Source organism: Triticum urartu, chromosome 3A (genome assembly GCF_056163025.1).
Source record: "Triticum urartu cultivar PI428250 chromosome 3A, HENAU_Tu73, whole genome shotgun sequence".
NCBI lineage: Eukaryota > Viridiplantae > Streptophyta > Magnoliopsida > Poales > Poaceae > Triticum > Triticum urartu.
The window spans coordinates 582,479,947-582,501,275 of NC_141875.1; the positions used below are offsets into that span (position 1 = coordinate 582,479,947).

The 21,329-nt window shown below is 51.6% G+C and overlaps 2 protein-coding genes across 4 annotated transcripts; one reads left to right on the forward strand and one right to left on the reverse strand.

The window, feature by feature from the left end:
- Positions 1-411: 411 nt before the first annotated feature.
- LOC125545220 (uncharacterized) lies at positions 412-4,586 on the forward strand. Of its 3 annotated transcripts, XM_087513428.1 has the most exons (3): positions 419-778; positions 2,090-2,248; positions 3,564-4,586. In XM_087513428.1, exon 3 carries the CDS (start codon positions 3,607-3,609, stop codon positions 4,396-4,398), a length of 792 nt encoding a protein of 263 aa, XP_087369554.1. In that variant the 5' UTR covers positions 419-778; positions 2,090-2,248; positions 3,564-3,606; the 3' UTR covers positions 4,399-4,586. The 3 variants fall into 3 exon arrangements, with proteins under 3 accessions (XP_087369555.1, XP_087369554.1, XP_048565068.1); XM_087513429.1 differs by lacking the exon at positions 2,090-2,248 and having other exon boundaries at positions 412-593; XM_048709111.2 differs by lacking the exon at positions 2,090-2,248 and having other exon boundaries at positions 420-778.
- LOC125545219 (putative respiratory burst oxidase homolog protein H) lies at positions 4,329-8,973 on the reverse strand. Its single transcript, XM_048709110.2, has 14 exons — positions 8,400-8,973; positions 7,656-7,818; positions 7,516-7,564; positions 7,310-7,423; positions 6,411-7,220; positions 6,230-6,325; positions 6,023-6,138; positions 5,836-5,938; positions 5,657-5,745; positions 5,419-5,569; positions 5,175-5,321; positions 4,945-5,073; positions 4,794-4,872; positions 4,329-4,712 (listed from the first exon to the last, which is right to left on the reverse strand). Exons 1-14 carry the CDS (start codon positions 8,797-8,799, stop codon positions 4,603-4,605), a joined length of 2,556 nt encoding a protein of 851 aa, XP_048565067.1. The 5' UTR covers positions 8,800-8,973; the 3' UTR covers positions 4,329-4,602.
- Positions 8,974-21,329: the final 12,356 nt, after the last annotated feature.

Genomic DNA, 21,329 nt, shown 5'->3' on the forward strand with positions numbered 1-21,329 from the left:
AAGGTGTATAATAAAATGTTCCTGTTGTATATGGAAAATGTAAAATTTATGTATAAAAAAAGTAGACATGTGTTGAAAAAAAAGGAAAATAAAAAACCCAAAGAAAACTGAAAAAGAAATAAAGAAAAAACAAGAAAAGGAAAGAAAAAAAGAAGAAAAGAAGATAACCCGAAGAAACCGATCCAAAACATTAAAACACTGAGAAACTAAGAAACCCGATGAGAACCAAGAAAGAAACAAAAAACAAAGGGAAAAACGAAAATAAAAAACAGAGAAAAAAAAACTAAACCAGAGAAAACGGAGCGAGCTAATGAACGCAGCGACCCGAGCGAACCCAGCGGCCGGGCGAGCAAATCGCGTTAATGGGCCGTCCGATACCTTTGGAAAAGTACGGGCGGGGCGATAGAGTCTGGACCCGAAACTGCTTTCCTAAAAAAAAAAATCGACTCTAAACGCCACTCGAGTCCGTGGTCCGGCGCCTCCGCGCCGTGTCGATCCGGCCGACGAACGGCGGTCCCCTCCCCTCCTGCGCAGCAGCCGGGGCCGCTACTTCCAGCCGGCTTCCTCTGGCGTACAACCCCTACTCCTCTCAGGTCCAGCCCTCCGGCTCCACCCCGCCCTTCTCATCCAACCTAGGGTTTGTGCGACCCTGCGAGCTCCGTCCCCGCTCTCCCCGCTCCACCCAGTCGCGGGCGTACCAGCCGCCTCCCCGAGCCGTTCGAGCACAGGCCTCCTCGCAGAGGCACCTGTTGCCGCCCCCGCCGCCGCCAAGCACGAGGTGAGGTCAACGTATCTGGCGCCCTACGTTTCGGCCCTAGGTTTGGCTTTAACGACTGTCTGCATCCCTTCTGTTCGATGAGATGCTGCTGTAAATTTCCATAGTAGACCAAGCGCCTTGTCTATCTGTTGCGTATCATATTTTGGCTTTAAAACTAGGGATAGCCGGTTCCCTATATGCCTTTGGGAGCAAAATGTTTGGGATGGATCTCGTAAACGTTTGGGTAGTTTTAGATGGAACATAGGAGATGCAGGTTACCCTACAATGCTCATCTTTCCCAGATTAACTTGACTTAGGATGGCGATAGCACATTTTTCTGTGGACTTGGTAGAGAAGTTTTACTTAGGATAAAACTAGGTTTTCATTAATTTGGAGAGCAGGGAGTACAAGATAAGTCAGAGAGACTGTTATTTTAGGTTATACTTGGAAAACTATACTGTAAGGAGCAATGTTATGTTGCTAGACTATCTCTTTAATTAATTTATAAGCTTACTATAAACTTGCCTAGCTAAACTCTTATCAGTGAATATTTGGCCCTTCCCTAACATCTGCTTCCTTGTTTGGCTCAAAAAATATTTTCTTCCTTATTTGACACTGGATGTAAATTTTATTCCTTATGTGACGCTTCCGTCCATTTTGACCACCAACGGTGTTAAATGTGATGTGAAAACACCATTTTCCCCCTGGTATTGTATTTTGTGATTTTTGCTAATTAAAGTAGTACTCTACAAATGTAATCTAATTAGTGTATGTAACATAACAGTTGAACTGTACGTCCTGTATTCGGCATAAAAAACTGTACGTCTTGTACGCACCACTAATGGTGTACTAATGCCTGTTGAAAAAAATGATATACTAATGTACACTGCTAACCATTCGATTAGAATTACTTGTAGAAACTTGCAGCAGCTTCCGAGTACCATACTTGTCGATTTCATAAGTCCAACGAACGCACGACGCGACTTGCATAACAAACCAATCAAGATGGTATATTTTATTTTGTTTACAGTAGGTGAAATAGAGTGGCAAACAAATGAGTTGGTATTTGCTGATTCTCCATCTCAGTTACAAAGTGGAACTAGTCTACTTTTGAAGTAGCAACTGTTGGCTTCTGAAACATAATAAAGATCATCATTTCTCATGGTTAAGATTTACGTGTGTATACCAGTTGGGACGCACACCACTTCATGCCAATATTATATTAACCTAGTTGTGATTACATTTCTGAGCCACGCAACGTGCACCTTTTCTGGCATGAAGCAATCATGCTCACGAAAGCAACTCGACTTCATGTTCTTCTTCTTCTGGCAGACGTCTCCTTGTTGTGGGCCTGCTCACGGGCGAACACAGGGAAGCGTGCCGCAAGTGAAGAGGGGCGCAGGGGGAGACAGGGGCATGACGGAGAGGCAGTACGACCACTTGGTCGCCGGTCGCCATCGGTGTCATCTGCCAGGAGAGGGAGCAGAACAGGTGAGGCGAGAAAAATAGTAGAGCACACGTATGCTGCTCTCATCTATGTGCTGATCGATTAGTTACATGGGTGTATCATGTTAGTGATTAGGTTATAGCAGAGTAGTAGGTTTATTTTGTAGCAATTAATTCACCTAAATACAATATCAGGAGCAAAAAGTCTTTTCATGTCACATTTAACACCGCTGGTGCCAAAAATGGACGGAAGTGTCAAATAGGTAATAAAATTTACATCTAGTGTCAAATAAAGAAGAAAATATTTTTTCGGGCCAAATAAGGAAGCGGATTTTAAGAAAGGGCCAAATAAGGAATTCTCTCTTTTTCTGTGGACTTGTAGAAAAGTTTGACTTAGGACAAAACTAGGTTCCTGGTAGAGAAGTTTAACTTGACCTGTGGCTGCACCAAAAGGAGAGAAGTTTGAGTGCCCCCTCGCCCGGCAGGCCTGGCACGAGGTCCTGGCCTGGCTGTGCATCCCAGCCCTGACGCCTAACCAGGAGCCTACGCTCATGGACTGGTGGCTGCACGCCAAAGGAAACACGCCGCCGGTCCTACACAAAGCTCTGAGATCTGTGGTGATGCTCGTGCCTTGGATGAGCTGGAAGCATAGGAATAGCTGTGTCTTCGACAACAAGAGACCCTCCCTGCATACGCTAGTCAATAGGATCAAGGACGAGATCCGCTCTTAGGCAGAAGCCGGGGCAACTGGCCTTAGGGTTGTGCTCCCACAATCCTGGGACGTGCACTAATCATGCTGTAATTCGTGCGTCCTCAGACGCTTGTAACTGAACCCTTACCTTTTCAATGCAAAGACTTTTGTGTTTTCTAAAAAAAACTAGGTTTTCATTAATTTGGGGAGCAGGGAGTATAAGATAAGTCTAGAGAGACTGTGACTTTAGGTTATACTTGGAAAACTATACTGCAAGGAACAATGTTATGTTGCTAAACTATCTCTTTAATTAATTTATAAGAGCTAAACTCTTGCTCATTACCGACACGGCTATCTCTTTAGGATCACTCTGGAACATAATTATCATATTGTCTGGAACAGAAATACATTTCTACTTGACCTATGTGCCAGACTGCCGTATTGAGGCCTGATACATACCATGACATGATACCTGTGTCACCCGCGCGAAGTGCCGTGCTTCCTAAATCCTAGGTGTTGGTTAATATCAGGCATGTTTCTACATGCCTGACTCATCTAAATACTGCATTGTAGCTGTGAAAGTGCTCGCGTTATTGTTACTTGTTCTTTTGAGTTTTCTTGCTTATGATGACTCATTTTGTTGATGAAACTATTTTCTTTCTCCTCCAGGCTGTTTCTAGCTAAATCCAAGGAATTGGTGCAATATCAGGTCATGGAGGGGAGTAAGAACATGCAAGAGTCAGACACTGCATCTGTTGTCAAAGTATCCAGGGAGCCTGTTATCATTATCAATGGTGTCCCAGACTTGCCTCCTGATTTCGCATCTGGTTCACAACCTGCAGTAAGAGACGCTCAAGGATCTCGAGTTGATCATCGCTTTGGTGAATGGCTAGAAGGGCGGAAAGTGAGAAAGCAGTTTGGGGACAAGTATTTTGCAGGGAAAGTTGTCAAGTATGACAGTGAAAGCAATTGGTACAGTGTTGTCTATGATGATGGAGACCAGGAAGATCTTGAATGGCTTGAACTGGAGGAGATCCTGCTACCATTGGACATAACCATTCCACTCAGAAAACTTGTTATGGACAAATTCAAACATCAGAATGCTGTTCCTGACTACAGACTTAAGGGGGCTAGATCATCGCAAGGAACTAATGGTGCTCGCAACCAGGTGGTGGTCAGAGCAGTAAATGGCCTACAGTCAAACAACCTGCCACTACCAGGGTTGCTTCAGGCGTCCCCATCAAATGCAGAGACTGTCAGGGCAGAAAAACTGAAGATGCAGACCTCCAAAAGAAAAACTGAGGAGGTATATCAGCCTAAAAAAAGGGGCAGGCCTCGAAAGGATAGAACTATATCAGTATCAGGTGACATTCAACCTAAAAAAAGAGGCAGACCTCCAAAAGAAAAGAACATATCTGGGGAGAGTAGTGTTCATAAGCGCAATGCAGAGACTGTCAGGGCAGAAAAACTTAAGAGAGAAAGCTTGCGTGTTCGAGGGGCATAACCTAACAATCAATCTCACTGTTACAATACAGATATTTCTAAATATTCCAGTCTATGTATGCTGGTGACACTAGCTTTCAATGTACTTTGTACAACCCAGCGTACAACAAAATTTGTAAAGCTATATTTACTATTCGAGCACTATCATATTTCTTTTCCTATACAAGTATATCTTCCAACTGTTTGAAATTCTTCGGGTATGGCCTTAGAAATTTTCCTTGTGGAAATGGAACCTAGTTGTGGTTGTCTGGCTGAATTCTTTTGAAAGATCCTTGAGTTGTTTCGTGAGTGTTGGAGATCCACAATAGAAAACACCTGTAGATTCATGTTCATGTTAACTATTGCACGGTCTAGTATAAATCTGCCATGATAAGGTCTTTAGCGAATTTAGCTCACCTATACGAGAGTTCTTGTGGGCATTGGCCAAATCAGAGAACACTTTTCTCCAGTTAGGCCTTGCAAAATGTGTCCGAATCTACAAGAGACGTGTCAGAAAAGGAAGCAGAGACATATGGGATCAGATGAGAATGCAGAGCTCGGCAAATACCTTGCTTCCGGAGACGATGTCAACACCATTTTTGGCATGCTGGAGTGACTGAACCATGGCAATCAGCGCTGACCTTGCGTCGCCTTCTTCATACACGCTGGTGAGGTAATTGTGCATCTCTATGACATCCTGCAATTGCCATATTACTTTAGCCCAGTTTTATAGATGCGACTAGACATTTTGTATCGTATGGAAAGATGAAATTGAAAATATCAGAGTGAGATAAGTACGCTGTGATCGTTGTCAGCGACTTCATTCATGACTCCTTTGAACCAGTCGAAGGATCCTTGCTCTCTGGTAACCCAGTAGAAGTAAGCTCTCCCTGGCCCACTGTTCTTGAAGCTGCCTATCTCAGAACCGTGTATACTTTCCACCTCCTGTTCCATCAACTCATTTTCTCAGTTATGCTATCTCCATTAGCTATATTATTATGTATATAATGTTTAAGAATACTTTGCAGTGAAAGAAATTTACATCATTGGACTTTATGTTGTTCAAGAGATCTTTCAATATGCTGATGAAAGGAGTGGCGCCAATTCCAAGCCCGATAAGCAAAAGAATGTCGTATTTCTTGTAATTTTGCGCCGGTGCACCATAAGGGCCATCGATGAAGACCTTAGGAAACCTAAAGGAGACACAGCAATGATGATATAAAAAGTCTGTACTCAAAACTAACTGAATTTCGCGTTGCCAAATAGTTAAATGAGCTCACCTGGTGTGTTCTGTCGCAGAGTCTGCCACAACTGTAGTTTCAAGTCTCGAAAGGGTGGCCTTCTTGGAAGTAACTTGTGCCTCGCAACACTGTATGAATATGGATCTTTCTAAGTATTCATTCTTGGATAGTCTGTTTAATAGTGAATAAACATTTGCAGTTTAGTTGCCTGAACTGACCTTCCCGAACAAGTTCCTGAGTTCAGATGTCCAGTCACCTAGCGTGCGGATATGCACGCTCAGGTAATCATCTCCAGGTGCAGAAGTAATGGAGAACGGATGCCTGCAAGACCATCATCAACTGTAAGCAAGAACCTCGGATGAACTGTATCTTTGTTCATATATGCAGCAAGGATTGGAGTGATACCATTCGAAAGGCGAAACGTCGGGGCATTTCACAAACAGGTACATCCCACTCTTGTACTTGAAACCCGGTGGCTTCTTCATGTGAAGAGAGAGCACATTTCCTGGGTAAATCGCAGCCTGCATAGTATGTGGCAACATTGGTTAATACTGTAATAGCTAATAACAGTCAGAAAGAAGTAATAAATCAGGTGAATTGTCAGTGGCCTGCCTTGAGAATGTTCACGTGGTAGTTGTTCTCGCGAACTTTTCTGATAATTCTCTCGCAGGCGTAGAAGAGGACAGGGACTATGAGGAACATCCATGTCTGAGCAAACAAATAACGATGATCAACATTTGAATTTATACAGGTGGCTGATCATCATCAGTAAGGAGGGCAGAGGATTAATTACCGTCTTCTTGTACCAGACCCTGGTGAGGAATATGAAGTAGGAATGCACCACGAGGAGGACGTAGACGAGCAGCAGCAGGTGGTGCGCGTACCAGAAGGCGTTGAAGCCGGCCAGGTGGTGCAGCGGCGACGGCAGCTTGACGACGCTCCGCCTGAAGGTGTGCATGGCCAGCGTGAAGGAGAAGGTCATGATGATGATCATGAGGATGCCGGTGACCCCCGGGGCGCTGGCCAGCAGGTCCGGGTACGTCGGCTGCCTGAAGCCGAAGTTGGGGCCCAGCAGGGCCATGAACTTGTCGCTCGGGCAGGAGACGAGCCTGGGGAAGTCGCAGGTGACGTGGGCGAGCGTGTGCACCACCGTGCCGACGGCGATGGCGCCGGCGAGCACCTTGTGGAAGTTGATGTTGTCGTCGAAGGGGATGACGTGGCTGAGCGCGGTGGAGCGGAGGGTGGTGAGCGTGTTGCGGCAGACGGGCAGCAGGATGAGCGCCATGTTGAGCTTGAGCGTCTCGGCGGCGCCCTTGGCGACGCAGACGCAGTTGCCCATGACCTGGAAGGAGGACCGGTGCTTGTACTGCTCGAACTTGTAGACGAAGAGGGCGAGGTTGGCGGCCAGCCAGAGCGCCACCAGCCATATCCGCTTCCAGTTCTCGTGGACGAAGTCCATGGTCCTGGTGACGTGCCGCTTCAGCGGGCTCCGGTACCGCATCGGGATCATCGTCCTCGCCAGGCTCGACGTCGTCCGCTTCAGCTTCACCTCCGGCGCCTGCGCGCTCACCATCCCGCGCAGCAGCGTCTCCAGCTGCCAAATCTGCATCGGAGGTTTGGAGGTCAGCAACTCGCGCCCTCTGAGGTTTCGACATGGCGACCACTACTACTAGTTTATCATTACTGCCGTACCTCGATGTAGCCGCGGTCGTCGGGGTCGAGCTCCTCCATGATGAGCGACGAGTAGGTCGCGGCGTGGCTCTTGAGCTTGGCCAGCTTGTTCGCCGACGCGCTCAATATAATAACCTATCACCAGCGAGCAAAAACAACAGGCTGATTATTCATTTCTCATTGTTTCAGAATACAGCAGGTCCCATCGAGAAGAAGAAAATCCCCACCTCCTTGACCTCATCCTCCGTGAGCATCCCATCGCCGTTCTTGTCGCACCTGCTCGTGCCAAATTTCATCCATCAGTAGGTTCGTTCGACTGATGAACTCCAACGCTGGTGCTAAAAATCAGACTGAACCTATAGCTTACATGTCGAAGAAAATGCGGAGCCGCGAGTCGAAGTTCTGGTCGGTCATCTCCGTCCAGAACTCCCTGAGCTGCTCCTTGGTGATGCCCTGCTCCGGCTCGATGCTCCGCCGCCGCGACAGCGTCACGAACAGCTCGCCGGCGAACTCCTTGGAGTCCCCCATGCCTTCGGATCAAGAAGCATCCCCCCATTAGTGGTTATTAGTGCACCGACCGTGAGCCCGTTCGGGGGATCCATGGACGTATTACTTCTTTTGAGCGGACATTGTATCATGGGCATTTATTGCTAAGATCCAAATTAAATTAGCAGCTAGGAGTGGGGGTGCTGATACTGTACTTGATTTTGGGTTCTGACCAGGCACTATTTGGGACAGCAAGCAAGCGCTGATCTGGGGAAATTCTTGTGGGCCGAATAGTGGATCTCGGTTCGGTGCGCCGACCCTGCCAACAACTCTTTTGGGCAAATAGGAACAGTTCGTGGTAACTTCAGACGACTGTGGGCAAGCATAAAAATGGTGGATGCAACAACAAGATGCCCCTAACAGAAGTACAAAAGATTCCCCATGCTCGTGGCCACTTTGTCAGATTCAATCGTGCAGTTCTAATTAGAAATCAACTGTTTTGTGTCTAAAATTGTTTGCTACTGCCATTCTTAATCACACCGTAATCGAACGAGATTAGCTCACGGTTTTGTTTGAAAGAAAAGAGAAAAGATTAGTAGCACACAGTGGATGCATGGGTGCTCACCGATGCACTTGCCGAAGCTCTCCTTGGGGAGGCGGCCGCTGGCCTTGCTCATCTCGTCGAAGCGGCGCTCGACGGCCTTCCAGCCCTCCTTGCTCCCGGAGGTCTTGTCGAGGAAGCGCAGCCCCTTGAGCCCCATCTGCGCGCTGGACTGCATCCGCGTCATCCGCCCGCCGCCCGGCCGGATGCCCGGCACCACCTCCGGCACCTTCATCGACACCCGCGACGCGAACTGCCGCACCCCGGACGCCAGCCGCGACGGCTGCTGCATCAGCCCCCGGAACCCCGGCGGCCTCGGCAGCCCCGCCGGCGGCGGCGTCCTGCCCCCGCCCCCGTCCACCGTGATCATCCCGTCCAGCGGCGGCGCTGGCCGGTCCGCGTACCCGCCACCCGGCGACGCCATCCGTCAGTCAAGAACCGGCCCGGAGAGCGCAATGCCGCCCGCCGGCGGCTCGCCGGAAGCTGGCGGCGGGACCCACCCGCTGCGAGGGGGAGGTGGGGTGGACGTGCTGGCCTGCTGGTGCCGCTACGGCGAATTCTTCGGGGGGAGGGGAGGAGACAGGATATGGCGGGTAACATGGGTGGATGTCCCAGTTATAGCCGTTGCGACGACGCCACGACGCCGCCCGTGTACTGCTGCCGCTGCCGCTGTCCACCGCGCGCGCGCGGGGATCGATGCGGCGGCGTGGACGAGTCCGGCCGTCGGATGCTGGATCTGCGGCCCGCGCGCCACCCTGGCGAGATTTTGGGCCGGGGGGGCGATATGTCGTGCCGTCGGCGTGCGTCGAGAGCTTATCGTGTCGTTCTTCCCGAATAGGCAAAGGTCTGTGGAGGTCGTCGGATGATGAGCCGACGGTTGATGATGGTGAGCGTTAGGTGCGGCGACGTGGTGCCCCGCCGGAGGGAGTGGGAATGGCGCTCGGCTCGACGTGGACTGGCCCCGTGGGCCCGCGGGGAAGGTTGGTGCGCGTGTGGTGTCGTGGGCCGCGGTGGTCTTTGCCGGTGGCAGCTTGGCTACGGGAACCTCGTATTATCTTCACCTGCGTCCTAACAGGCCTTTTCCAGACTTTTTCTCACATCGGTGTTTAAAAAAAACTCAGTCGAGCCCTTACGAGCTCGTTTTTTGTCGGCTTGAACCGAAATTAACGCCGGCGTACTCAGATTAAACCCGGCATGCTGGGGGCGTCCGGGACGCCGGGGCGAGCGTTTATGGCGCGAAAGAACCACGGGCCAGCTGCGTCAGCGAGACGGCGCCTCGTCTTTTCCAGAGCGCCTTGGTTTCCCGCGGGGAATCAATGGCAAGGCTGACCGGCAGCAGCCTTGCCATTGATTCCTCACGGACGGCGCGACGACGCCTCCTGCGTCGCTCCCCCTCGCCGCTGGCCACCCCAGCGCGAGCCCAAACCAGCCGCCGCGCCACCGAGCTCCCCCGTCTCTGCTCTCTTCCATCCGTGCCGCCGAGCTCCCCCGTCCTCCCCTTCCCCGGCGATGGCCGAACGCTTTCCAGGCGACGCCGCGACGGCCAACGGCTTCGGCCGCCGCTCGCTCCAAGAGTGGGAGGCGTGACTGCTTTTCGAGGCCAACATCTCGGCGTCGCCGGACATGCGCGTCGGGCCGACGGGGTGGAGGCTCAGCAACGGCGGCGTCCCCATCCTCCCGGTGCCCGACGTCGACGCGCGCCCCGGCGTCTTCGCCGCCGAGGTCGACTGCATGCGGGCGGCCTTCACAGAGAAACAGCGCGCCCTCCCCCAGTACGCCGCCAACAACCACGCGGCGTGGGTGGACTACTTCCAGCGGCGGCAGGCGCAGCGGCTGGCGTCCACGAACGGGGTGTCGGTGGTCGGCGGTGTCAAGAACAGTGACGCCCGTGCGCGTCTGGTGGGGCGTCCCGGGCCGCACGCTGTACGAGGTGCTGGAGTACCTCGAGGGCAGCAATAACCCGCCGCTGGCATACCCTACCGCGGGGGCCCTCCCGCACCCCGCTGGAGCGCCGGGCCGTGGGCGCCCAGGAGGTTCGGCTCCTCCTCTTCTTCCTCATCCTCTCGCTCCTCCTCCCACTCTTCCGGCTCGCTGGCGCTATTCGGCGTCAAGGCCAAGCCCACCGCGGAGACGCTACCCGGCACACCCGCAGCGGCGGCATCGTCATCAACGAGGGTGGCAGGCGCGCCCCCTCCTCGGCAGCTCCGTACTTCGTCAAGCCAAAGACGGAGTCGGGGCACGCCGCCGTCAAGACGGAGCCGGGGCTCCCCGTCGTGAAGACGGAGCCCGGGCTCGCCGGCGGCGTCAAGGAGGAGTAGCTCGATGACGCGACGGCCCTCAAATGGGCGCGCGATGACTGGGCGCAGCTGGAGCTGGAGCGCCTGCGCGCCGCCTACGAGCGGTTTGAAGCTCAGCGCCGTGGCCGGGATGAGGGAGGCGTCGTCGTCCTCGATGACAGCGACGACGACGACGCGCCAACGCCACCACTGGTCCGCCTTGGAGACGCCGGGCAGGGGTCCAGCAGAGGCGGCCGTGCCGTCAAGAAGGAGAAGGACGATGACGACGACGAGGACGTCGGCGACTTCACCGCGCTTAGCGACTTCTTCGCCCCGTAGATGTCTTTTTTATAAATAATTTATGTAACACCGAACATGTTGAATATTAATGTCAGATTTACCAAATTTAGCCGAACTTTGCCGAATTCGGATTTTTTAAAATAAAAAGAAACCACGTCTGGGACGACCCTGGGGCGAGCGGCTGGGAACCCGCTCGCCCCCACGCCAGTTTTAGCGCTGGCTCGCCCCCAGGGGCACGTAAAATCGCTGCCTGGGGGACCAACGGCTGGAGATGCTCTCACTATATCTGGATTATTCACAGTTGATTTTATGTACCGTGTGTTCATATATTCAGAGATGTCAATGGATAATAACAAGAGAATTTGGATGTCGAAGATTACACTATAACTTAATAACAAGAGAATTTGAATGTCAAAGATTCCACTAAAATTTAAAATCTTCATGTAGTACCTTTGAAGGTGAGTTGTGCTAACCAGGGGCGGACCCAGGATTGAGCCAAGTCCAGACCCCAGGCCGCTACAGTGCGAAGTAAGCTACAGTCAACGAAGTAAATCGCTCTCACGCCCTGGGCCCAGACTCCCCCCCCTCCCCCCCCCCCCCCCCCCCCGCCTGGGTCCTGAATCCGTCACTGGTGCTAACCAAAGACAACCTTAGTCGTCATAATTGGCAAGGAAGCAAGTATAGCTTTTGTACTCATGATGAGATAATCAGACACTTTTTTCCAATGCAAATTTATGCGTTCTACATGGTCATTCATCCAAATAGCGTCATATTTGTATCCGTCCATAAGTGCTGACAATATTTTTGATCATTCGTTGAACGGTATTCCAAATAAATTGAGAACGCTGATAAGGGTGGGAGCGTATGATGCTTTATTATGGATGTTTTGGTTATGTAGAAATGATTTGGTGTTTGAGTGCAAAAATTCCTCTCATTTACAGGTTATTTTTCGCTGTACGCACTTCCTTCGTACGTAGTCGATCTACGTTATATCGAACGAAGTACCAACCACTGTTCAAGATGGCACGTATGCGGTTGAAGCGGGTAACGAGGGAGGTTTTTACGTAACATGGATGGTAGCATAATCTCCGGACCGGTCCAAATATTTGACATAGGCATAATGTCGATCATGTTTGATTGTGCTGTTGCTGATACGTCAGTTCTTATTTTTGTCTGTTAGACTATTACCGTTTGCTTGTATGCATTCTAATCATGTAGAGACCGGATATTGCTTAGTATACTTTGTATCGGCTTGATACTACATTTTAAGTTAATAAAAATGCTATTTATCAAAGAAAAAGATCCCTGCCTGTCTTGTTGCAAAAGTAGGATAGTGGCTATCCTTTTTTTTAAAGAAAATATGCTTAATATGTGTATGCTTAAATGTCGTTTACATGGTCTGCTTAACGTCCCGGTGCAATAATGCTAGACATACAAAGAGTTACACGCAATTACACGCTGACTAAGATTTTTTTTTCATCTACTTCTTTATACGTGTAGCATTACTCGTCCTGGTGAACAATGAAATCTGAACCGATGAGAGGGATTACATTAATGTCGTCCGCAGAACATGGTTAAGGTGGGGCAACTCGTCGCCCGCTGTTTGGTGAGACAAGTAGTACATCGAGAGTTTGAGAGTGAGGCGACGACCATGTATGTACGTATGTACGTACGTACATGCCAAACTCAAACTGCCAGCCTCTCACGAGCAGGCACGACCAAAGGTTCTGTACTCTACATGGCGTAGTACGTTCCGTATCAGTATGTACTGTGCACCTTTCTTTGCGAATAGCATGTACTGTACTTGATTAACACCGAGGGCACAGCATGCACCCCTGGCGCTCACCGGCATCAGGACCAGCGACCCTCCAAAACCTGTGGCACGACTCGTGGCTTTAGCTGTTCATACTTGTCGCGTACAGTGACGCACGTTTCGTCTTCGGATGGAGCCATGGAGAAGATCTCCATCCACAACAAATGAAACCGTTGTATGCATGCGTGTGCATCCGACCACGAGAATCTACCCTGCACGATGCTGTCCTGCATGGTGTGTGATTCTACCCGTAATTTCTAGTGCCTTTAGCAGGGCAATCTGAAATCAAATTCTTACCGTGAGACTTGTCGGTAGCTTTTAATTCACTATAGTATAATAACTACTCCCTCCGTTCCTAAATACTTGTCTTTCTAGTCATTTTAACAAGTGACTACATACGGAACAAAATAAGTGAATCTACACTCTAAAATATGTCTATATACATCCGTATGTAGTAGTCATTTGAAATGTCTAGAAAGACAAATATTTAGGAACGGAGGGAGTAGTACATGCATCCTTTCAAAAAAAAGTGCATGCATCATGAGGTAAAACGTCCTAAACTATTATCCGCGCACTAACAACTTGCCTCCCGCTTGGGATGACAGACACACACACGTCCAGGCTTTGCTTGATGTGATTCTGAGGCATGACAGTGGCCACCTATCATGCCGGATGGAATGATGGCTTTGCAGGAAATAATAATAATACTGACAAGTGATATATATTTTTTTAGTTTGCGGGTTTGGTGGCGTGGAGATGTCAGATGAACACGTGATTTTGTGATGCACAGGAAAAGCAGCGAAAAAAATGACGCTGATCAGATAGCCTTACGATACAGTCGATCGAATCATTTCGAGGTGAATAAATATCTTGCTTGGTACAGTTTTGTAGCTAGGGCATCTCCAACATTGATCTTAAATCGATCCGTGGACAGTGATATGGAGCCCGCCATTCAACCATGTCCTTTAAAACTTTCGTCTCTTTTTTCTCGAGTCCGCAAGCTCAAAATAATAGCATTCAAACCGTAAATAATGGAAAATGTTGAAATGTGACATTAGCTCTAATTTAAATATTAATCCAACAAAGCTTTCAGATTAAAGTTGTTCAGACTTGAATTTAATTAGCACATATGTTTTAGTTGTCCCTTTAACCGCACACAAATGCTCAATCAAATATTTCTTGAGCCGCTCGACGTCGGACTTGTTGATGCATTTGAACAAACTCATCAAACGTGGTCGGATTCTGGTCTGAAAGTTGAATAGGATCACCCACATTCTCAAATTCAAGAGTTGCGGCGGCATCTTCACTCATCTAGATCGTGTTGTGTCCATGATCACACAACATATTATCACCCGCAACAAGGTCTCTGGATCCCCATTGTTTAGCAGGTCCACGAACATCTGCAAAACGAATCTGGAATATAAAGAATAAATTCCATCATCATTTCTAGCTCCTTCTTGGCTTTGTGCAAAGTGAGACATTTTCTAACCAACTAGCTCTGAGATAGCCTTACAATGGTAGCCCGCAAAGAATAAATTCCATCAACCAGATAGTAGTCCATCATTGCCCTACATAGCCCTCCTCGTCGGACGAGTCGTCGAACAACTCAATGTAGTGTTCGTATATGTACTTCATGTTCTAATCCATTGCTTCAAAGAAGAGATAAAAAATCTAGCACATACATTTCACCAAACACTTGTCGGGCGTGGTGACCCCCGTAGGGCGGATTGTACCTGCGCGGCATAAGGACGAGAGGTCTGGACCGGTGACAGAGGACAAGCGGAGTGGAGGCCGGGTGTAGAAGTGGAGGTCACAAAGGTCGTGCAGTTATGGGAAGGGCTTGGCGGGGGCGGGGAGGGGGTCTGGGTGGTACAGAGCCCCCTAGTTTGCGGGGAAACAGACGTCTGGATTGGTCTGCGGACCGATGCGGGATGACTTTGGATGGCAAATTGTGTATGGACAAGTCAGTCCGGACACTTGCGGGAGGTTTAAGGGTCCGCTTTGGAGATGCCCTTAGGAATGCATCACACTTTATATGCATTAATATGTGCCAAAGTAGTGACCTGAAATTCATAGATTTGTACTGTCTAAGTAGATAAATCCAATTCTTCGAAGCATTTTCCTTCTGCCTACCCCGGCGAAATCCTTGGAATTAGAGCGGCAACAACCATATACCAGCTTTTCCAGAGCGCGCGCGTTGTTGGGGTAAGGCGATGGCGCCACCATCATCATGAAATAAATCCTTCCCGTCTCATCCTCGTTTTGATGGTGCTTCTTGGCAATGTTGGAAGGTGTGTGGAGGGTGGTGTGTCCCGAGATCTGGTTCTCCGGGTCGGGATTTTTCTTATGTAGGTTTGTTTCGGTGGCACTATCCTCTGGAGTGGATGTGTGTCTTGATCCTACGACTCTAGTTTGACCGATGAAGGTTGACCAACTTTGGCCTTGCCGGGAAGCGTTTGAGAGTTGTGTTTTTCGACTTCGTTGGACTGGACCTGCGATATTATGCGTGCCCTTTCCGAAGATTTATTCTACAGGCGTTGATTTGCCACGAGGATCGTGGTCGTCGGCATTTTCTACTCTACATCGTTGACTTCCCGGCCACTGCTTTTACAAGGTCATGGTTTCGAAAAGTTTGCTCCTCCGAGACGGAGGCTCAGAGTCGACAACAAACTTTCCTCAAGGCGCGTCGCCGGTACATGCAAAAGAAAGATGACATCGACACCTTCAAAGATTTAAATATACTTCTCAATTTTCGTAAGGGCCTATGCCATTTAATAAACAGTCCTTGCCTTTTTCCCTAATAAAAATGATTCTTTCGAGCGTCCGTGGAAAATCAACAAATACAGATGTGAAAGCCATCGCCGGAAAGGCGCCAATGATCTGAAATCATGCCTTCAAATTCTTCAACGGGTCATACATCTTTAAGTGTGCATCATTGCAACGTGTAAACGTTCCTACCCTGCTGACTTCCCCAAGCAGGCTCTCGTTTGCTACCAGGTAACAGTAATCCCGGGGCCTAATTGGCACACGACAAGGCACTAACAAAAACAAAGCTTGCGTGCATGCTCGGAGAGGAAGATCAGCTAATCGCACTCATTTTTCTTCCCTTGTGATGGTTGCCACCTAGAGTTCTAGATGCCCGCAAAATCACCCCCCAAAGTCCGACCATCCATGTGCCAGCAAAATCATGGAAATCTCGGCTCGGAGTAGACGTAAAATAGAATCTTAATCTGCCTCGTAACGAACGTCACGGACCGTCCGATCACGCCCGCGCCGTCCTTGGCGTGAAATGCGACACGTGAAACGGTCAAAGAAAAAGGCGAGAGGTGGCACTCCCGGCGAGATCGTCGGCCGCGAGCCCGGTGGAGCTCGCTGTCGTCGGTGGGAAGGTCAGCCTCCGCCCGTCAGGGCTAATCTGGACAGGTGTACGTGCGGCGTGAAGAAGATAAAGATAAAGAGGCCTGCCAATGCCAACTTGCCAAGAGTAGAGATGTTGGTTAGCCGCACGTGCTGCCGATGTTGTTGCCTCTGGCGTGGCCGGAGCTGTCGCCGGGCAAGAGGAGGGGCGCCATCGCCATGGCCGCCTGCCTGCCAGCTCGATCGGCAATTGGCGTGACAGCGAGCGGAGCTTCCGGCGCGCCCCTTTGAGCAATGATGTGCACAAAGATCCTTTTCTGATCAAGCTCTCTCTTTCTTTTGGCGAAAAAGGTGGGAGATTCTAATCAAGTTTCTCCACCTAACGCGTCCACCTAAAAGAACAGAAAAGAAAATGAAGGTTCATACGTAGAACACGGCCTCCTACGCAAAATCAAATCAAGGACTACAAAGATCGTTTCCAGAAGGCACGATCACGACGCGCCAAATGATTAGGGGCGAGCGAGGCCGAGCGATCTTTGATTGATGAATGATGATGCGTGCTCCACCAAGATTCTCCGGCTAGCACGCTGGGACGCCGTGGGGCTCGATACATAAATTCGTAGCCCATACATAGAAATGGAGCCTGTCTGCAATAGAATGTTCCGACGGATGCGCAGATTTTATTTATAAAAAAACTCGCAGATTGTTTGTCTACTCATACGCCAAGGCTAACACACACGAACAGGCCACCCAGGGGGGAAGAACGGTTGACAATGCACCGTCCCTCTGTCTCTACCAAATCCGACTCCATCGGACCTCACGACAAGAAAAGAGATCGAGGCCGCAACGCGTGCCATCTCGCACGCGCACGCCGAGGAGAGTCGTCGCAAATTTCTAGTGCCCAAAAACTGGGCCGCACGTTGGGAGCGGAGGGACGGGGGGAGACCGGAGCTCCTCCCCAACTCCAACTGCTCCACTGAACCTCTCCGGGATGAATTATATATATTTTTATAAATATAATAACGTTTTCCTTACTATACTACGTTTGGTACGGAACCTTCCTAAAGAACAGGAAAACGAAGGTGCATTCCTGTTGCAGCTTCCTCCGGTCCGGCGTGGTAGTTCAGTGCACAAATGATTACTGGCAGCAATAGTTTTGGACGCGCTAAGCACATCATGCTGGATCCCCTTAACACAGACGGCTGATTGCCTGCTTCCCTACCTAAATCACAAGAGCATCTACAGCCGGGTGTCTCTAACCCGCCTCAAACGCCCGAGCGAACCACCCGTCATTGATTGGTCACGTTTTTTCGAGTCGGACAGACGCCTCAAACGGGGCTCTAACGCTCGGGCTGACCGGCACCCGACATATTCAACCCAAATATAGGGCGGATATAGGGACATCCGGGCACGTCCGTCACGTCAGGCACAACTCATGTTGTCCTATCCGACCCCACTTATATTTGTCTCAATCCGTTCGTCAGAGCAAACCCTATCCACTTCACTCCACTTCTCTCTACTCCCCTCCGCCACTCGAGCTCACCTCAGGCGGTTTCCGACCTTCTCCGCCATGGTAGGCAGCGGACCAGACTCCAACAAGTCCGGATCCATCGACTGGGGTGTCATCCCGTGTAGGTTGGAGGGGGCAATGGCAGTCCGCATTGCACTCCGCCGCTCCCGGGAGGACAGCACCCGGCTGACGGACAGATCCGTCCCGCGCGACGCCATAGCGTCGACTCACCAGGCGCTCGGGTCCTCTGGTGCTGGATCCTCGTGGCCCCGGCCGAAACACCTCTCCTTTCCCATCACCGGCCGGGCAGAGTATGAGTCCCACCGCGAATGAGTGGCCCGCCGTGGGAAGGAGAGGATAAGGACCGCCGAGGCCCGTATTACGGCGGAAATGACTGCGGCGGAGCGGGCGGCCACAGATGGTTCTATTTCTCAACCTTTCTGACTTGCTCCTATGGAACCAAGGTCGAAAGGATTGAAAAAGTCAGTCATTCACAACCACTGATGAAGGATTCCTTGAAAAGTTAAGGATTAGTAGTTCCTTTTCGAAATCGATTTCGAAAAAGAATGTATTTGGTCTTATACATACACGAGGAAGGTAATCAAAAAAAGAGAAGATGAGTTCTTTTTTCTTTTATCACTTAGGCGATGATGCCATTTGCACCCTCATTGTGAAGAAACGGCAACGCGGGAACACGCTCGCCCTCGCGCGAGAGCAGAATCGGACGGTTCGTGCCATGGCCGGACTGTCGCCGAAGGAGGAGGAGGAGGACGACGACGGCGAGGACAGCTTCGACGACGAACAGATCCGGCTCGATTCGTACCGCGTCTTCGACCGCTATCTCCGCGAGAAGGACGTCAAGGGCGTCGGGAAGCGCAAGGGCAGTGTCGGTGTACAAAAAGAGGGGTACACTTTTTGTACCCCTATAACTGTGCACGGACAGTCTGAGCCACGGGCACCACCACACTAAGCAAGGCAAGGGAGGTGAGCCAAGGTAAGACTGAAGCTCAGGAGAAGCAGAACGACGCCAAGACCAAGACCACAAAGAGCAAAGGGGACGAAGCGGACCCCTCCGGCAAGATCCTTGTCGGGAGGCGGTTTTAGCAAACCCAGCAAGACCCTTGCCGTGGCAGCTCGCCCCACACCTACGGAGTGAGTCACCCTTGAGTCCACTGCCCCCATGGGGCAAGGATTCGGGAGACATCCCCGTGGTGGCATGCGGATCTTTGTGAAGACATTCAAGATCAGATACACCCTTTAGAAGATGATGATCCTTGGCGGGATCCCAGCCAAGGAGGACCACAAGGCCCCTGGCAAGAGCCTTGCCGGGGATGACAGCAGGCGCCACGGCAAGACCCTTGCCGGGGCCCCGGCAAGGCCCTTGCCAAGAACACCCGTAGGGCCACCATCAGGCCCACGCCAGTCAAATCTCCACCGCTGTTCGCATGCAGCTGCCGACCCAACCAGCTGGGCAGGCACCTGCGTGGCGGCATGCAGATCTTCGTGGAGACCCACCGCCGCGCCACCTCAGTTGCCTGCCTGCCTACATGGCACCGCGGGCGCCGCTGGCCAAGGCGCGTGTCGACACGAGAGGGAGCGGCGACGGACGAGATAGGGCTCTCCCCCGTCCCCGATAAAGCAAGGACACCTTGGCAAGACGCATTAAATGCGCCTTGTCATGTAATGCGAGGGATAACCTCACATCACTGTACCATTTTCACCTCTTGTGTGCCACTGTGGCAACCCCTTTCCTATAAAAGGAGGCTCGAGGCGACCAGGAGGAGGATTCGGCTTTTTGGAGCTCCTCACGCCCCATAGCTAGCTCAAGAACACAGATATACTATCCACCAAAGCAGAAGTAGGGTTTTACGCATCCTCGCGGCCCGAACCTGTATAAACGAACCATGTGCTATCTGTTTGATCCGCTCTTCTCACGACCCCGTGCCCCGCAACCGTAGTAGGGATTCTTGTGATCCCATAGGTGTCGTTCCCACCGACATCTTTGGCGCGCCAGGTAGGGGGCGCAGTTGTGAGAATCAGCTTTAGAAGTTAGTTCGACGCTTCTTCATCATCATGGCGCCCAAGAAGAAGACGACGGTGGCGGTTGGCCCGTCGGAAGCCGGACATCCCGTCCCGACGCGGGCGAGCAGCGGACCGGTCGCAGAAAGGACTCGGGGCGCCGTTCGCGAACACCAACACCGTCCCAGCAGCCGGAGTTTGGGAGGCGGCGATGTTCGTGCGCCTGGTAACGGGCCGCATGCCGCCAAATCCAAAGACGGAGCCAGGCCCCCCGCGGGTGGCGTGGGGCCTTCCAAGATCGCTACCACCCCGCCCGAAGGCGATGCGAGCGCCTCCAAGACTCCCACGCCGGCGCCGATGGCGCGCTCCTCTCAAGCGGCGCGCGACGAACGGCGTAATCACGCCGAAGACCCCGGGCGTCACCGCGGGAAGAGCCCCGAGCGCCACTCCCGGGAGGTAGAAGACCTGCCCGCTCGCCGATGCGCTGGTGAAGATGGCATGCGACCGCGGGGTCGTGATAGAGCTCCTTCTGACATGGTCAGAAGTCGAAGCGCGTCGCGATCCGTGCAGGTTTCGCTGCCCAACGCCAGCAGAAGCCCTGGCGCGCGCGCAGTTGCTCCTCGATTTTCCTCCCACTACGGGGAAACTCGACGAATGGAGAGCCACTATCCGAAGCCTTGTTGCGGTGGCCAACAAAGATGAACCGAGTCCGGTGGAGCCCCGGGGTCAATGCTCCGACGGAGTCCCACGCACCAGTGGCAGGAAAGCTGGCGGCGCCGCGACCACCGTGCACTCGCCTCCTCCTCGCCCGGTACCGCAGACGCCATCCCGTCGCGATGTTACGGGCGACGAAATCTCCATAGCGTCGTCCGACCCGCGGACCCACTGTGACCAGCGCCAAGTCCTTCGGGAACGAGAACATGAAGACGCTCGAACCACTATCGAGCGCCGGCGCGGAGCGCGCCACCAGTCAGACAGGCGAGCAGGGCCTGCTGTGAACCACCCGGCACCGGAGAGCCCTGGAGGCCTACCTTACGAGGTAGGCTGTCCGGCTTTTACCCATGAGCTGCGGCAGTTCCAGTGGCCCACTCACCGCACCTTCAAACCTGACGTGGGCGAAAAGTACAGCGGCAAGACCCATCCGTCCGAGTTCCTCAGCATCTACACCATTGCGATGCAAGCTGCCGGAGCCCACGACGATAAGGTGCTTGCGAATTACTTTCCGTTGGCTCTTAAACCCAACACCATGTCATGGTTGATGCACTTGCCGGTAGACTCTATTTCCTCCTGGTCGGATTTGTGCCATGAGTTTGTGGGCGCCTTTACTGGAGGCCACCAAGCCCATGGCCAAGCGAGCGACCTGCACGTCATTCCCCAGAAGGGAGGCGAGAGTCTCCGCAAGTATATACAGAGGTTCAGCCAGATACAGTACAATATCCCTGATGTTCACCCTGCCGCCATCATCAGCGCGTTCCATCAGAACGTGCGTAACCGCAAGATGCGCGAAGTGCTGGCAATGAACAAGGTGAAAGATGTAGCAGAACTCTATGTTCTTGCTGACAGATGTGCCCGAGCTGAAGAGGGAAGGAAGTACCCCGGCAAAGACGCCGGCGTGGAAACCGACTCCTCAGATGAAGATACTACCGCCCCGGCGAAGAAGGGTCGGCGCCGCAACAGGA